The sequence below is a fragment of the Cucurbita maxima genome, unplaced genomic scaffold, assembly GCF_002738345.1.
Source record: "Cucurbita maxima cultivar Rimu unplaced genomic scaffold, Cmax_1.0 Cma_Scf00011, whole genome shotgun sequence".
Classification (NCBI taxonomy): domain Eukaryota; kingdom Viridiplantae; phylum Streptophyta; class Magnoliopsida; order Cucurbitales; family Cucurbitaceae; genus Cucurbita; species Cucurbita maxima.
The window spans coordinates 2912889-2930191 of record NW_019272027.1 but is presented as its reverse complement, the minus strand read 5'-3'; the positions used below and the strand labels follow the sequence as shown (position 1 = coordinate 2930191).

At 34.5% G+C, this 17303-nt stretch overlaps 3 protein-coding genes across 3 annotated transcripts; 2 read left to right on the top strand and 1 right to left on the bottom strand.

The window, feature by feature from the left end:
* Positions 1-426: 426 nt before the first annotated feature.
* LOC111486725 (translocon-associated protein subunit beta-like) lies at positions 427-2934 on the top strand. The gene is made up of 6 exons (XM_023133958.1): positions 427-723; positions 1747-1845; positions 1940-2048; positions 2134-2205; positions 2335-2340; positions 2513-2934. Exons 1-6 carry the CDS (start codon positions 542-544, stop codon positions 2627-2629), a joined length of 585 nt encoding a protein of 194 aa, XP_022989726.1. The 5' UTR covers positions 427-541; the 3' UTR covers positions 2630-2934.
* A 2524-nt stretch (positions 2935-5458) lies between these two features.
* On the top strand, positions 5459-8186 carry LOC111486738 (cysteine-rich and transmembrane domain-containing protein WIH2-like). The gene is made up of 3 exons (XM_023133979.1): positions 5459-5584; positions 5656-5851; positions 7911-8186. Exons 1-3 carry the CDS (start codon positions 5530-5532, stop codon positions 7966-7968), a joined length of 309 nt encoding a protein of 102 aa, XP_022989747.1. The 5' UTR covers positions 5459-5529; the 3' UTR covers positions 7969-8186.
* Positions 8187-9788: 1602 nt separating this feature from the next.
* On the bottom strand, positions 9789-12808 carry LOC111486646 (protein AUXIN SIGNALING F-BOX 2-like). Its single transcript, XM_023133842.1, has 3 exons — positions 11594-12808; positions 10816-11311; positions 9789-10711 (listed from the first exon to the last, which is right to left on the bottom strand). The coding sequence occupies exons 1-3, from the start codon at positions 12043-12045 to the stop codon at positions 9941-9943; spliced, it is 1719 nt and encodes a 572-aa protein (XP_022989610.1). The 5' UTR covers positions 12046-12808; the 3' UTR covers positions 9789-9940.
* Positions 12809-17303: the final 4495 nt, after the last annotated feature.

Sequence of the window (17303 nt, the reverse complement as noted above, 5' to 3'; positions counted from 1 at the left end):
CAACCAACTTCAACATTCTTGCCCTATTTATTACCGATAATATATATTTAAATTATACCTCCCTAAATTTTAAAAATAAAAACTTTTAAAAATTTAAAGGGTATTTTTTAATGTTAATTTAACAATTATTTAGATTATTTTTAATAAAACTAAAAATGTTAATTTGTATTTTTTTTCTTTTTTTGTAAATACAGATTTGCTAGAGAATAAATAATAAATAAGATAATTATTAAGTTAAATAAAAATAAAATAAATATTCGTTTAAAAAAAAAATTAATTAATTTTAGAGAAATTTTTATTTATTTCAATCCAAATTAACTCAAATAATTTCATAGTTCCAAAAAGTTAATTTGGAGTGAAATGACAAGATTATCCCTGTTTGAAATTTTGTGGGGATCTCAAAATTCATCGTACGATCTCTCATTGCTCCATTCTACGGTTTTGCGTACCTAATTTATTCGGCGGCTCTTCTTAAACTCCCATTTCGTCGACGCCTCTCTTCTTCGCCGATCATCTCCGTGGCCAGAATTTTGACAATTTCATGGCGAATCCGACTCCGGCTCCTCTCGTCTATGTCCTTTTGGCTTTGCTGTTAGTCTCATCCACGATTGCAAACTCCGATGTCCCTTTCATTGTCGCGCACAAGAAGGCGTCGCTCACTCGGCTAAAATCTGGCGCCGAACGTGTCTCTGTCTCCATCGACATTTACAATCAAGGATCTTCGTATGTTCCGTTCGATTACTTTAATTTGATTTCGCTTTTGGTTTTTAGATTCAGCTATACTCACCCTGCGGTCTATTTGATCTAGATCGAAGCGTATTTGCGCATGCGTCGTTTGATCCGTTATGTTTTGTTCTGGATCTGAATTGGATTTGGTTGTGCGTTGTTTTGTGATTGTTTTTATTTAATCGTAATCAATGATTGAAGAATACAAGACTCTGGTTTTACTTGAAAGTTTGAAGGGGTGGGCAACTTGATGTGAGATTTGGTGCATTCGTATTTTATCAATTGTGGAATAAGTTGTTTTAGTTGTGGTTGGATACCGAGATCCTTAAGGCTATTATGAACTGCAACCAGGCATAGCTTGCTTAGCTGCATCAATAACTAATGTATTTTGGTTTTTTAATGTAAATTTTCTTAAAAGGGTTTACCAAGTTGCTTGTTTTGACGATTGCTGCATTGTCTGTCTGAATATTCGATCATCTACTATGATATTCGTGATCACATTCCAGGAGTTGTGCCTAAATCTTGCTTCAATAAGGGCTGCTACATTTTGCACTTGACACGAATATATAACCGCGGCCTCTTGGAGTGAATCTTTGTCGAAATTTTACAATTTGATGTAAATTTATTTGTTTTGAACGGTAGCCATGGGTGAGAGGAGGGTTGTGTGTGTGCGTGTAACGGTCTAAGCCCACCGCTAGCAAATATTGTTCTCTTTGGGCTTTCCCTTTCGGACTTCTCCTCAAGGTTTTTAAAATGCATCTGCTAGGAAGAGGTTTCCAAACCCTTATAAAGAATGCTTCGTTCTCTTCCCCAACCAATGTGAGATCTCACCATGTGTGTGTTGAGCACTAAATGAAAAGTAGAAATTGTCCAAATCAACTTGGTACGAGTATCTATTTGACATAAATGGAGCCAATGATGAGAAGCTTATGCTCACTTGAGCTTACTTTTAAGGCAAAGGAGAGACTTAACTCTTTTGTTTTTTCAATTAACTCTGTTCTCTTTTATAATGATTACCAGGACCGCGTATGATGTAAGTCTGAACGATGCAAGCTGGCCAGGAGATGTCTTTGATGTTATCAGTGGCGAAACTTCGAAATCATGGGAAAGACTCGACGCGTAAGCAACACCATTTTTTTTGTATTCTTTCCTATATGCCATCGTACCCTCCACCGGGTTTTCATGCCACTAACACAAATCCGCTGTTTGACAGTGGTGGTCATCTATCACATTCTTTTGAGTTGGAAGCAAAAACAAAAGGAATGTTTCATGGTTCACCTGCTGTTGTCACATTCCGTGTCCCTACAAAGCCTGCTTTACAGGTTAAGTATCCTATCAATAATGGTTATGGTTGTGTTCGGGTTACTTAACCTACAGACGTTTTACCGTTCTTCTGGATATCTGTAGGAAGCCTTATCGACCCCAATTCTACCGTTGGATGTCCTCGCTGAAAAACTACCAGAGAATAAGTTTGAGTGGGTAAGTTTAAACCGAAAATTTGTGCTCTGCTTCAAGCGTAATGATTTATAGTCTTAGCCGTTCGGTTAACTGATGCAAACTTTTTCCTTCGCATGGAATTTATCTTACACTGGGGCATGAATTCGACAGGTTAAGGTATGATCCATTCCGTGCTCCCATGCTCTTAATTCTTCTGTTAATATCTATTACGTATCGATTGTCAACCTCATTTTATACCATACCATCACAAAGTTCGTGCTTGCTGCATTGACTTTTGTTCTTTTGATCGCTGTCTTTTTTTTCACACGAGATTATTTTTCCTCTGCAGAGGCTGCTCGCTAAGTACGGTTCCCTGATCTCAGTGAACTCCATTGTCATTCTGTTTATCTATCTTGTGGCCAGCCCATCAAAATCTTCTGCAAAAGGAAGCAAGAAGAAGCGTTGATTTACGATTCGGAGATAGCTCGAAAAGTAGTTTTAACTGTGTTAAAATAGAGGATTTTCCCTCATACTTTGTTGGGTTAGCAAAGGTACAGAACTTTTTTAACTGATAGGTTTTTTGTTCACCCCCCTAATGAAGTCGACCCCGAGGAAACGGAAGAGTTAATCACAGGCACGCGCTGAGAGTCGCCGAACACATGGTGCAGTAATTGACTTGTTGGTTTGTTAAGTTATGCGGATTTGTTCATCGTATTTCAGAGTTGGTTTCTTCTTTTCTTCGCCATGAATCTTTGTCTTGTGTTCTTTTCCTTGCAACATACGCAAATGATTAGGAAATTGACAGGGTCTTAAACCAAGTTTGGTGTTTCAACTTTTTAATTTTTAGAAAAATATATATATAGTAGCAAACTCGAGGGAGAGGCAGAATCGAATGATTTGGGTTTACAAAAGTGCCAACTAAATAGTAGCAAATCTTGAGGCGGATGCGGCGATACATAACCGGTTAAATCGAACAATATCTACGATTGATTGGTTTGAGTAGTAAATTTTGAGGCTGACGACGATATGTAATGGGTTAAAGCGGACAATATCTATGATCGAGAGGTTTGAATAAATATTAACTGTGATATGTAATGGGCTAAAGTGGACAATATCTATGAGTAAGATCGATGGGTCTGAGTAGCAAACTTTGAAGTTGAAGACGATACATAACGGGCTAAAGTGGACAATATCTACGAGTGGGATCGATGGGTCTGAGTAGCAAATTTTGAGGCTGACGACACGTATCGAAACAATATTTACAACCAATGAATTTGAATGAATAACAAATCGTAAAACTAATGATGATATGTAACTGGTTAAAGTGGACCATTTGACCCATAAATTGCTTAATAATTAAGGTTTAATTTGAAATTGTGAATGGTATATTTTAAAAATTAAGTTTATATTAAATATATTATTGTTCCGTAAGAGATAACAGAAAATACAAATAAATTAAAATTTTAAGGATATTAAAGAAAATTTTTAAAATTGAAATATATTTTTAAAAAAATTATGGCTATTTTAAAAATAAAATAATGAGTTTTTTAGTTTTTTTTTTTGTAAATATCCAAAAATGAAATTTCTATTCGCTTCTTCTTCTTCTTGTTTCTTCCTTCTTCTTCTTCAATTTCATTTAATGTCCTCCATCCTTTCTTCCCTTCCATATCCAAAATTTTCTTTAATATCCTTTCATTTTGTCGTCTTCCACTCTGATTTGTCTGATCTCTTAAGAAAGAGGTGTAATGGGCCAAAGATAATATCTATTAGTAGTAGGTCTGATCTCTCATGAAAGAGGTGTAATGGATCAAGACAATATCAAATAGCGGTGGGTCTAATCTTTTCTTATGAAAGAGCTGTAATGGGTCAAAGACAATATCTATTAGCGGTAGGTCTGATCTCTTATGAAAGAGGTGTAATGGGTCAAGACAATATCAAATAGCGGTGGGTCTAATCTTTTCTTATGAAAGAGCTGTAATGGGTCAAAGACAATATCTATTAGCGGTAGCTCTGATCTCTTATGAAAGAGGTGTAATGGGTCAAGACAATATCAAACAGCGGTGGGTCTAATCTTTTCTTATGAAAGAGCTCTAATGGGCCAAAGACAATATCTATTAGCGGTAGGTCTGATCTCTTATGAAAGAGGTGTAATGGGTCAAGACAATATCAAATAGCGGTGGGTCTAATCTTTTCTTATGAAAGAGCTGTAATGGGTCAAAGACAATATCTATTAGCGGTAGCTCTGATCTCTTATGAAAGAGGTGTAATGGGTCAAGACAATATCAAATAACGGTGGGTCTAATCTTTTCTTATGAAAGAGCTGTAATGGGTCAAAGACAATATCTATTAGCGGTAGGTCTGATCTCTTATGAAAGAGGTGTAATGGGTCAAGACAATATCAAATAACGGTGGGTCTAATCTTTTCTTATGAAAGAGCTGTAATGGGTCAAAGACAATATCTATTAGCGGTAGGTTTGATCTCTTATGAAAGAGGTGTAATGGGTCAAGACAATATCAAACAGCGGTGGGTCTAATCTTTTTTTATGAAAGAGCTGTAATGGGTCAAAGACAATATCTATTAGCGGTAGGTCTGATCTCTTATGAAAGAGGTGTAATGGGTCAAGACAATATCAAATAACGGTGGGTCTAATCTTTTCTTATGAAAGAGTTGTAATGGGTCAAAGACAATATCTATTAGCGGTAGGTTTGATCTCTTATGAAAGAGGTGTAATGGGTCAAGACAATATCAAACAGCGGTGGGTCTAATCTTTTCTTGATCTCTTATGAAAGAGGTGTAATGGGTCAAGACAATATCAAACAGCGGTGGGTCTAATCTTTTCTTATGAAAGAGCTGTAATGGGTCAAAGACAATATCTATTAGCGGTAGGTCTGATCTCTTATGAAAGATTATGAAAGAGCTGTAATGGGTCAAAGACAATATCTATTAGCGGTAGGTCTGATCTCTTATGAAAGAGGTGTAATGGGTCAAGACAATATCAAACAGCGGTGGGTCTAATCTTTTCTTATGAAAGAGGTGTAATGGGCCAAGACAATATCTACTAGCGGTGGATTACATCTTGAGACTGAGGCTATGCAATAAAATTTGAAACAAACAATAACAATATCTACCGGGAAAAATGATAAAATGAGTCCAAAACAAATTGACCCATATATAACATTGCTTAATAATTAAGTCTCAATTTAGAATTGGGAATTGTAATTTTTAAAAATTAAGTTTATATGAAATAAATTATTGTTCAATAAATTCGAACTTTTTTATTTATAATTAATTTAAGCTTAATTTCTTCTTCTTCTTCTTCTTCTTCTTCAATTTCCTCCATCTCCATTTCCATTTCCAAGGAAATTATGAGTTACCCTTACAGCCACCACCATACTCCGCCTGAAACCTACCCTCCTCCCGGTGAGATCCCTTCTTCTTCTGATTTCCCTTCTTCCATTTTCATTCCATCTCATTCTTTCTTCTCTTTGTAGGATACCCTCCGCCGCAGCCTGGTTACCCCGGCAATCCTCCGCCGCCGCATCAAGGCTATCAAGAGTATTTCTACGATGGCTATCAACCATCCGCACCGCTTCCGCCTCCACCGCCTGGCCCTCCTCCACCGCCTTATCATCATCAGCACTATAACTACGACGATCGAGATGAATGCTCCTCCTTCCTTCGTGGATGGTACGTTTTCCCCCATTGCTTTAATTTCTGTATGGTTATTACTCTGCGGATGATCATTTTCTTGATTAATTGATTGATTGATTCTGTTTTGTGTAAATTGCTTGGATTTGAAGATATGAATGTTTGTGGAATTATTTGGATTTTTAGTTTAGGAATTCGATCAGTTTTGAACTTTTTCTTGTTAACAAATGATTGTTAGATCAATTTAAGTATCAATTGATTTAATTTAACATTTCTAATTTGTTCGAAGGGGCAATTTTGAACCAATGCTTTATTGTTCTTGTTATCATGAACTAAGCTGCATTTTTCTTTGTTTAGGAAGAAAAGGAGAATGGTAAATTGATGAATTGGATGGTTTTTTAGTTAAGTTATGGATGGAAGAACTTGACAATCTCGTTCTCGTTCTCGCTTTCGGGATTTTCTTGGAACGTAAACGAGATTGTTGTTCTATGGTGGAGGAACTAGGAGGTTCTTTTGAATCCTCCCTTTCGAGTTCGGGATAGAGTCATTTGGCACACTTGTTTTATAGGTTTTTATAGTTCGGTATTTGGCTCGAGAGGAACAGTAGAATTTTTCGAGTGTTTGAGAGGGAATTGGACGGTTTTTTAGTTAAGTTATGGATGGAAGAACTTGACAATCTCGTTCTCGTTCTCGCTTTCGGGATTTTCTTGGAACGTAAACGAGATTGTTGTTCTATGGTGGAGGAACTAGGAGGTTCTTTTGAATCCTCCCTTTCGAGTTCGGGATAGAGTCATTTGGCACACTTGTTTTATAGGTTTTTATAGTTCGGTATTTGGCTCGAGAGGAACAGTAGAATTTTTCGAGTGTTTGAGAGGGAATAGGTTTTTATAGTTCGGTATTTGGCTCGAGAGGAACAGTAGAATTTTTCGAGTGTTTGAGAGGGAATTGGACGGTTTTGTAGTTAAGTTATGGATGGAAGAACTTGACAATCTCGTTCTCGTTCTCGCTTTCGGGATTTTCTTGGAACGTAAACGAGATTGTTGTTCTATGGTGGAGGAACTAGGAGGTTCTTTTGAATCCTCCCTTTCGAGTTCGGGATAGAGTCATTTGGCACACTTGTTTTATAGGTTTTTATAGTTCGGTATTTGGCTCGAGAGGAACAGTAGAATTTTTCGAGTGTTTGAGAGGGAATTGGACGGTTTTGTAGTTAAGTTATGGATGGAAGAACTTGACAATCTCGTTCTCGTTCTTGCTTTCGGGATTTTCTTGGAACGTAAAAGAGATTTTTGTTCTATGGTGGAGGAACTAGGAGGTTCTTTTGAATCCTCCCTTTCGAGTTCGAGATGAGTCATTTGGAACACTTGTTTTATAGGTTTTTATGGTTCGATATTTGGCTCGAGAGGAACAGTAGAATTTTTCGAGTGTTTGAGAGGGAATTGGACGGTTTTTTAGTTAAGTTATGGATGGAAGAACTTGACAATCTCGTTCTCGTTCTCGCTTTCGGGATTTTCTTGGAACGTAAACGAGATTGTTGTTCTATGGTGTAGGAACTAAGTTCTTTTGAATCCACCCTTTCAAGTTTGGGATAGAGTCATTTGGAACACTTGTTTTATTGGTTTTTATGGTCCGGTATTTGGCTCGAGAGAAACAATAGAATTTTTCGAGTGTTTGAGAGGTCGAGGTGTGGGATATGGTTAGATTTAACTCTCCTTCATCTAACCATAGTATGCATTTATTAAGTAATGATTCTTGGTCTTGGTTCCGTTCGTCAAAGGTCCCTATTTTTTGTTTCAATTTTTCCCGGTTTATTAGAACCGTTTTTTGGTTTATTACATAAGTAGTGAACAAGTTCAATACATTTATAATTTATAAATTTTCTCGTGCACGATATGGCCGAAGAAACCCACTCTCCTTCGAGTGTGTTTTGTCGGTTTCCTACTCGTTGTCATTTTGCGTAGAACTTGGAGGATGCTTCCTTTTTGGGTTCTTTAAGGTTTAATCAATGTTTCTTTTTCAAAAAGAACAAGAAGAACATTTAACTATGGATAATTTTCTTAGCAGAGCTTATTATATGCCATTTTCCTCCTCCGTTTTGCAGTTTAGCTACACTGTGTTGTTGTTGTATGTTGGAGGAGTGCTTGGCTTGTTTTCGATAGACGTTGCGAAATCGGTGTTGTTCGGTTTGCTTGGCCGTGCAGCGTTCGTGTCTATGATTATGAAGCAGTGCGGGTTTTCGAGTCGCTTGAAATAAGATCTGTAGTTTTCAGGGTTGTTGTGTGTTTGTGTACACTTTCTGTGTTGTTTGATACCTAAAAGCTCTGATTTACATGTATGCATACAATACCTAAATAAATAATGGCTTACTCAAGTAGAAGACTTGAATCCCAATTTTTGTCAATTCAGATTCAACTTTCTTTGAGATTTTTTATGCTAATTTTATGTTGAGGAAGCTCCAACATCGGCCTGATAACTAAGAGAAAAAACAAAAAAGAATCTTTTTTCGGTATAGTGTCTATTCTTCGTTGATAAATGGGGTATTTTCGTGACTTTGCCTTGGTATCGTGTTCATACTCTTGTATTGAATGATGCATGTCGTTTGTTTTCTGTTCATATAATGCATACCGCTCTAGTTGCTAGTTGGGCTAGTTCAATGGTCCTATACAAATTAGCAATTTTTGATCTCCCTGATCTTGTTCTTGATCCAATGTGGAGACAAGATATGTTCGTTATACCCTTCATGACTCGTTTAGGAATAATCAATTCGTGGAGGGTTGGAGTATCACAAGAGGACTACTATGAATCCGGGTATTTGGAGTTACGAAAGTGTGGCCGATTATACCCTTCATGACTCAGTTTAGGAATAACGAATTCATGGGGGTTGGAGTATCATAGAAGAGACCCTAATGAATTTACATAGATGGTTTTGGATTAAAAAAAAAAATATCTTTAACTTCGTGTTTCAAAAATAATTTTCATTAATATACCCTAAAAAAAATTTTAAATACTTTTTAAAAAACACTTAACATTTATTAAAAAAAAAAAAAAAATTGATTTTTTAATTTTTAAATACTCAGATAATCTTAGAACTTCTTAACATTAAGTGTTTTTTTTTTTTTTTTTTTAAGTTTTGAGATATTTTAAACAGAAATTTCACATCCAACAAATTTATTTCGAAAATATTTTTATTTTCGAAAATTCAAACTTTGAGTATTTTTATTAATTTAGCTAAACTTACCATATATATATATATATATAAACAAATTTATTTCAAAAATATTTTTATTTTCAAAAGTTCAAAGATATTCTTCAAATTTAACCATGTAAGCATTTTTATTAATTTAGTTAAACTTGCAAAATATATATATATATATATAAAGAGTTTCATATCCGACAAATTTATTTCAAAAATATTTTTATTTTCTTCAAATTTAACCAGGTAAGCATTTTTATTAATTTAGTTAAACTTACAAAATATATATATATATATATATATATATATAAATAAAGAGTTCCACCTCCGACAAATTTATTTCAAAAATATTTTTATTTTGGAAAGTTCCCACCAAGTTCGGGATGGATTGGTGTGGTTCCTCTACGCCTAGAACACCAGAATATCGAACAATGAACGAAGAAAGGCATGAGAGAAAAGCATATTGGCTAGTGATTGTAAGGCCCCAATTCTTGACTGGAGGGGACACCAAAGGCCTCTGCCCTTCCATCCCTTGGGTAGATAGAGAGGGAGGGCAGAGCTATTTTTGGTTTTTTCATGTTGTCAAAGAGTTGAACAATGGTTTTTTCGTGTTGTCAAAGAGTTGAACAATGAAAATAGATGGTGAGTGCCTAATCGAAAAGGATATTCCTCCAACTTTACGGTTTCAAGTATTTATATATAAAATCATAATTCAACTTTCCATGGATTCTTGAGCTTATAAGCTTATGTTATAATAAATTATGTAAAAATGAGAAAAACTGAAAATTGAAAAAACTCCCAATAATTACAATAACATAAATACGAACTAAAACTCATTTACCTAAAATAAAAATCCCACTAGTCAGTAGAGCCCTAAAGAATAAGAGAAAGAGTACCAAAGTCATTCAGAAGCCTTCAAGGAAAGAAGTAACCAAAACCTACACTGTCCACACAAACTTGGGTGCATCTTTCCTTGGCCCGACCAAGGATCGGTACAGATACATTTTCCCTACCTTCTGCTCATCGCCCCGGTAGAATTCCGTCTGATCGATCTCATTGATGATCTCCACGTTCAGCCTCGGCATCTTCTTCGCTAGCATCTTGCAGCCACCAAGAGTAATCTTGCAGGACGACATCCAAAGGGATCGCATTGTTTCATACTTCCCAATGTCCTGCAGAAGTGCCATGTCCCCGAACGGGCTGTCCATTATCTCGAGCTTGCGAAGTTTCTTGCAACCGTTCATTATGTGAATCATTCCCTTGTCGCTGTCCCCAGCAAATGCTAAAGAAAGCATTTCGAGTTGCGTTGCGTATTCCCCTATGTAATAGAAGACCTGATCTGTAAGAAGGCCCGAGAGAGATAAACGTCTCAGACCTTTGCACGCTTGGACAATCGCCCCAAAACCTTCATCGAGTGCATTCCCAGTTACAGGGTCTGGTTTAGTGGGGTCGAGGATGCACAGCCTGAAGCGTATGAAGTTCGGATTGTTCTTTGCTACAGTTACAAGAGCAGCATTTGTCATCTGATGGCAGAAGTATAATATCGAATGAAGTTTCGGGCAGCCCGTCGTTATAGCAACCAATCCTTCTTCTGTGACAGCGACATCACCAACCCCGGAGAGATCGGACGGGAAAACCCTCAATTCCTGCAAATCTTTACAAGTTGAAGCAACAACTTCCAGTCCTTTGTCCCCAATACCATCCAGAATCTGTTGACATCGCCCAAGAACATTTCTTGTCATTCAAAATCATACAAATGAAATCATAAACATATAAAGGTTTATATTGCAACGGTAAGGTCGGAAGATCGTACCCACAAGCGTTGAAGGTTCTCGCAATACTGAATGACCTTTATAAGCTCACAGCTCTGAAGCCCGGGCGCATAGCTAAGGTTCAACGATGTCAAATTCGAGCAGATGGGGTAAATGCAGGTCAGGCAGCGAGGAGAAACATCTAAAAAACCAGACAAACTCCTGAGCGATTGGCATTTCAAAATGGTATCCTTGAGACTGTCATATATCTCGGAATCTCGATCATGAATGAATGACCCCGTGCCCAAGTCTATAAGTTGAGGAGCACGTAACAATAAATTTTGCAAGGTTTCGAGAGGCACCGCACGGTTCAGCCTCAAACTAATGAGGTTAGGAGATCTCGCCACAAGCCTCTCAAGAGCTCCAAGATTTACTTCTCCTCTGAGGCAAGCAAAATTCAGGGAGATAAGTGATGTGCAGTTCTCCGGAAAGCAGCTAAGCCAGTAATTACTGTGGTCATCGATTTCATTCTCTTGCAGGTCGAGCTCCCTCAGAAATCTAAACCGAACAAAAAACGACGAACACAAAACAAAACACTCACGAAACCATACAATCATCACCAGAAAATCCAACAGATCTCAATTACAACAATCAATCTTCATAGCAGCTAAACAAAACGCCTAAGAACAACCTATAAGTCAATGATAACAACACAACAGAAAGAGCAAGAGTTTCAAAAACCAATATAGAGCAACAACAAGAACAAACAAGAACAAGCAAGAACGTAATCTTTCTAATCATAGCTTCATAAACAAAGTTCGGGGGGGATTTGTTTGATACCTGCAATTGGAAGCAATGGCAGCAAGGCCATTGGTCGTGAATCCCTCACAGCTGAAGAGCAACAGTGCCTTGAAATTAGGGAAGGATCGAGAAAGAAGCTCGAGACTGTCGTCAGTGACGACCATCCGTTTCAAACGGAGCTCCTCTAAGGCAATCCGGCGCTTAGCGAAGGCTTGGACCCAAGGGTGAACATCGCCACCCCAATCATGAGGAACCAAATTGAAATCGGCAAAATGGGGCTTCCCCTTTATAGTTAGGGATTTAACGCCGGGAAATCGTGCGATTACCCTCTCCGGCGTGATCGCATAGCAATTACCGACGAAAACTTTCGCTCTGCTAAATCTCTCTACTCTATACCACAATTTGCAGACCAGCGAAACCGCGTTCCGGTCCTGGTGAGACGTAACGTAGTCGAAAACATGTTCCAAAACCTCGTCGGGAAAATAATTCATCGTTTCTCAGCGTCCAAACAGAAAATTCCCCCAAAAACTTTCCAGGAAAAACAATTAAAATTAAAATTAAAAATGCACGCAACTTTCCCCAGGGAAAGGAAAAAGAGAATTAAGAAGAACGAACTTTAAAAAAATAATTAAAAAAAAAGGTGTAACCTCTGAAAAGAAAACGAGAAAATAAAAACTCCCTTTATCCAGCACTATTACATCCCAGGAAAAAAAGAAGTTCGTAAAGCCCTGAATAAAGAAAGAAACTAAACAAACTCGCAGGAATTCAAGCAGATCTCCAACGGATTCTCTAATGAAATACGAAATCCGCGGCGAATTCAACCGATCCAAGTTCAAAAAACCACGACTCTTGCATCTCAACCAGTTCAAAAAACCTAGATCTGAAATTGCAGAGAGAGAGAGAGAGAGATTGAGGCAAAGAAAGTCAAATATCCAAATAACAAAACCAGAAAACGAACTAAAAATCGCCGCAGATTTCGAAATGGAGGTGAAGGATAAGAACAAGGCGATTGAATCCCGCAGATTAAAATGAAGACGATGATGATTAGAAGAAAACAAACCAAGCTCCAAAATCAAAACGATTTAGATCCGTGGAAGAAGAACAGAAACAAATATGTACAGAAATAAAACTCAGGATTCGATTCTAATGATGAAGATGAAAGAGAGAGAGAGAGAGAGAAGAACATAGAAGAAGAACAGCGTCGTCTCTCCCACTCAAAAACGAACTGGGTGGTGATGCAACAGAGGAAGAGCTTGAGAAAGCTAACCATGGTTAGTTTTTAACCGGAGGAAGTTTACCATGGGTGAACATGCATGTGTCCTTATCTCTTGTTTCGAAGAGAGAGAGGCCCCACACTGGCTCTTGTCCAGTGAGAAAAAAAACTATTTATTTATTTATTTTTGTTTTTAATTTTTCTCTCTCTATCTTCATCTGTAATGTATGACCATATCACTGCAAAAGTTTTTTAAATGAAGTGTCAGAAAAATGACACTGGTTTTCCGGTAAATTACGGAGTTTGCCACTGATAACTTGATAAGGGTGTGATACGATACGGCCGTTTTTACATGAGCGTTATGTGCTGGACAACTACAGTCCACGTGGGTCCAACGACCCACTGTATTATTTGTGAATGTATTTAGTTAAAATAAATTATTTATTAATTTCCATTAAATTGTTTAGACTAAATTAATAAAAAAAATACTCCAAATTTTATAATTTATTTTTAAATCTTTGTTTCAATAAAATTTTTAAATTTAAAAAAAAAATCTTTAAAATACTTTGCACTCATAATTTTTTAAAAAATAATAAATTATAAGCTTTAAAATACTCCATTACTAATTTTAAAAATTTAAGAGTATTTTTATTAATTTAATCAAATATTTATTGCTCTAAAATAATATCACATGGACTTTAGTATCTACCTATAACATTTAGTTAAAAAAAAATACTTACCATTTGAATCATATCATTTTTTTAAACAATTATCATATAATAAATTATAAATTAAATACGAACTTAATCGAAATTAAAAATTCAACTAAATTTTAATATTTTAATATTAATTTATCAAATATCATAATTAAACATTATCTTATTTTATTTATTACTCTAAAATTTTATCAAATAACTTATATTTAAAAAAAAAAAGTGTCATAATTTATATTAAATACATTAAGTCAAACATAAAAACACAATATTTACTAAATTATTTTAGAATCCCTCATCTATTTCAAATTAAGTCTTAAATTATTAATTATGTTTATTAATTTAATAATATATCAATAATTTGATTCATTATCAGCTGGGCGATCATCAGAACATTTCATGTATTAATTAAATTATACATTATTAATTTGATTATCTTAATTAACAATATACTAACTTTATTTAATCACTTTTTTTAACATCTTAATAAATGACCATAATTAAAAAGAAATGGAACAAAATCATTAATCATATCATATTTTTAACTAAAATGATGATTTTAAAAATATGAATCGGACAAAATCTATGAATAAAGCTTTCAAATTGTGTTTGAAATATTATTTTAAAATAGAAAAAGAAAAAGAAAATTTGAGAGTTATAAGTGATTAAAGTGGGAGTATTTACTTTTACATGATGATGACGATAATGATTTAGTGCAATACGGCGTACAGTAATAGTCTCACTTTATTGGTTGCATCACTCGGTTTTCTCAACTTATCCAAATCAGTCGATTCTTCTACATTTTCTTTTTGAGAAATTTTCTAATAGTCTCGGGCTGGTTGAGTCGGTTACTATGCGTTGCTTAGAGGAATGCTACGCTGCACCTAACCACACGCTAGACATGCCCTTCATATTCATGTGGTGCTTCTAGATTTTCTTTTTGAGAAATTTTTTAATAGTATCGGGTTGGTTTAGTCGTGTGTAATAGCATAAACTCACAGCTAGAAGATATTGTCTGTTTTGGCCTATTACTTATTGCTATCCACAATTTTTAAAATGCGTCTCGTATGGAGAGATTTCTTACTTCTTTTAAGAAAAGTTTCGACTGATATGAGATCTCACACAGTAACCCGAACAATTCAAATAGACTTTACTACCCAATTCTACTCGGACAAATTTAGCAAATATTTTTTATTTATTTTATAATTTAGCCTTTTATCCATAAATGTTTAGGGTTTTGGTTTGGAGTCCATAGTCTCGTTTGGCAGTATACGGCACAAACGTGGCCAAAATCCATTAAAACCGAACCTACCTAATGAAATGCCTTAGGAACTCCGTTAGTCAAATATTGACGGCAATTATTTCCCTCAAACCGCTCCACATTTTAATTTTTAGTACCCTAAATAATTAACATTATGATTTGTAATTATAATTAATTATTATTTTACATAAATAATTATTAATTAAGAGGTCGGAGATCATGTGACACCCAAATATAAGAGGAGTGCATGAATGAACCAACATTAGTCTATGAATAATATGACTACAAAAAAAAAATTAAAAGAATTACCAACCAGATATATTTTCATTTTCAGTGGTTTAATCGTAAAAATTTTATAGTTAAATTGTCTCATAATATAATTTTATATTTTAATTATTTTTTAGGTCAACCATTATTATTAACTATTAAAGTGATAAATAATATTTTACCTATTGAATTAAATAATAATAATTTTGTCACTCTTTTATTGGTTGTGAAATTACCAACTACAAGAGATTAAATAATTGAAAAGAAAGGGAGGAGGTGGTGGGATATGAATGGGGTATTTTTTTATTATTGCTCCCTTTTGTCTTCATTATATATATATATAAATATTTAATTTATAAATGGTTTATGACATTGGTGGACCCATACCATTTTAAATGAATTTCGTGATTAATTTAGAGATATCTATTTATTCGTGGGGCTGAGATTTTATAGGAACCCGTCGCGAACAAAGTAAAGAATTCCCATTCAAACAGAAAATAAGGGCGGGAGTGGCAAAAAATTTCTTCTAGTTAGATAAACGAGACTGAGGACGAGATTGTATTGTCCATTTTCGTCTAATTTCTCACTCCGTTCCGCTCCACCCACCTCTTATATATATATATATATATATATATTAATTTTTTATTTGTCTTATGATTAGATAAACGAGACTGGAGCTAAGCTATTAGTCAAAGTTGTTGGATCTAAAAATGCATCGGTAGGAGAGCATTCCCCTTTAGAGAGAAACACTCACTCGAGCAATAGTGGACGAATTGGAAATGAGAATGTCGATCTAAGTAACACGAATATTAGTGAGAATCCAATGTCTCAAGAATTTAAGGGTTCCTCTCCAAGGCTCGTCTATGGAGGATGAGTTAGAGCTTAAAATCAGATCGAAAGACGTAATCGATAGACAATCAGTGAATAATCATGTACTATATATACTTTTATGGTCCCGAGGGACGGAAGAAATTATAAATATAATATTTTAATTTTTAAAAATGGAGAATTTTGATTATTTTTAACATATAATTAAAAAGATATTCTATTTAAAAATTCAATATAATTAAAAAAAAATGGAAAACACGTTTTTCTTAAGTGTTATGTAATGCAAATTTGATTATAAGACATAATTAATAATTATTGTATTAATTAATTAAATGATAGTTAAATGGAGGATTTTGATTGGTTAATAAACAAAAAGTCTAAGAAGAAAAAATGATTATTGTATTAATTAATTAAAAATTGTATTGTCATGTGAGGGAAAAAGGAGAAAAATAAATAATTTAAAAAAATGATTAAAAAATTAAATAAATATTAAATTAGAGAGTGGGGAAGTGATTATAGCCTGGCAAATTTTGTCAGGTATTAGGCGACGTACAACCCCCCACTAAATAAAATATAATTTTATTTAAAATAGTAATTTACCATAAAATCCCTGACGTGGAGAAAACAATCCAACCAATCAGGTGCTTTGTTAATATAATATAAATATTATTTATGGGTTAACATTTAAATTACTAATTTACTCTTTTATGATTTTAAAATTTCATGCTCGATTATATTAAATAAATAAATAAAACACCTTCCAATTTTGCCCATTATTCAAAAAATCTTTTTTTTTTTTTTAAATTTGTAATATTTTTTACTCGATTTTCTATTAAGGTTTGTCCTATAGACGTCCTCAAATTGGATTAGTGATCGATTTCTAGATTTGCTAGTCATTGGTAACAACGTAACAACGAGTAATTAAGAATTAAAATTGAGATTTCCTCTCGAGGCAGCAGAAGAGGTCTAGTCTAAGTTATTTTGGGGCCATTTCCTTAGACTTGTATTGATCAGACTCCGACTCCACGAGAAATTGAGCAAAATGAAGTTCTTGAAAAATATGTGAACGAACCACTTCTAGATACGAAATTAATGACTTAAAAGACAGATGCCGTGAAAAACATCTACCTACCGAAGCTCAGGTACCCATAATTTGACTTTTCATAAATATTTTAAAACTAAATTTGAAATAAAAAAAAAAAAAAACCATTAGAATGTTGGACGAAAAGTTTACTTGCATAAATATTGTTATTTTGGCTTTAATTTGATAGTATGCATAGTCGTCTGTACATTATTTTAGGTTGTTAAGACGAGTCTAAACGTTTAATGAATTTTCATTTCAAAAGCTCGAGATATAAATATTTTAAAGAATAAAAGTATTTTCTTAAAAAAAAAAAATTCAAGTTTTTTTTTTTTTTAATTATTTCTCTTTTTTATGAAATTTAGCCATTTTCAAAATTACAAAAA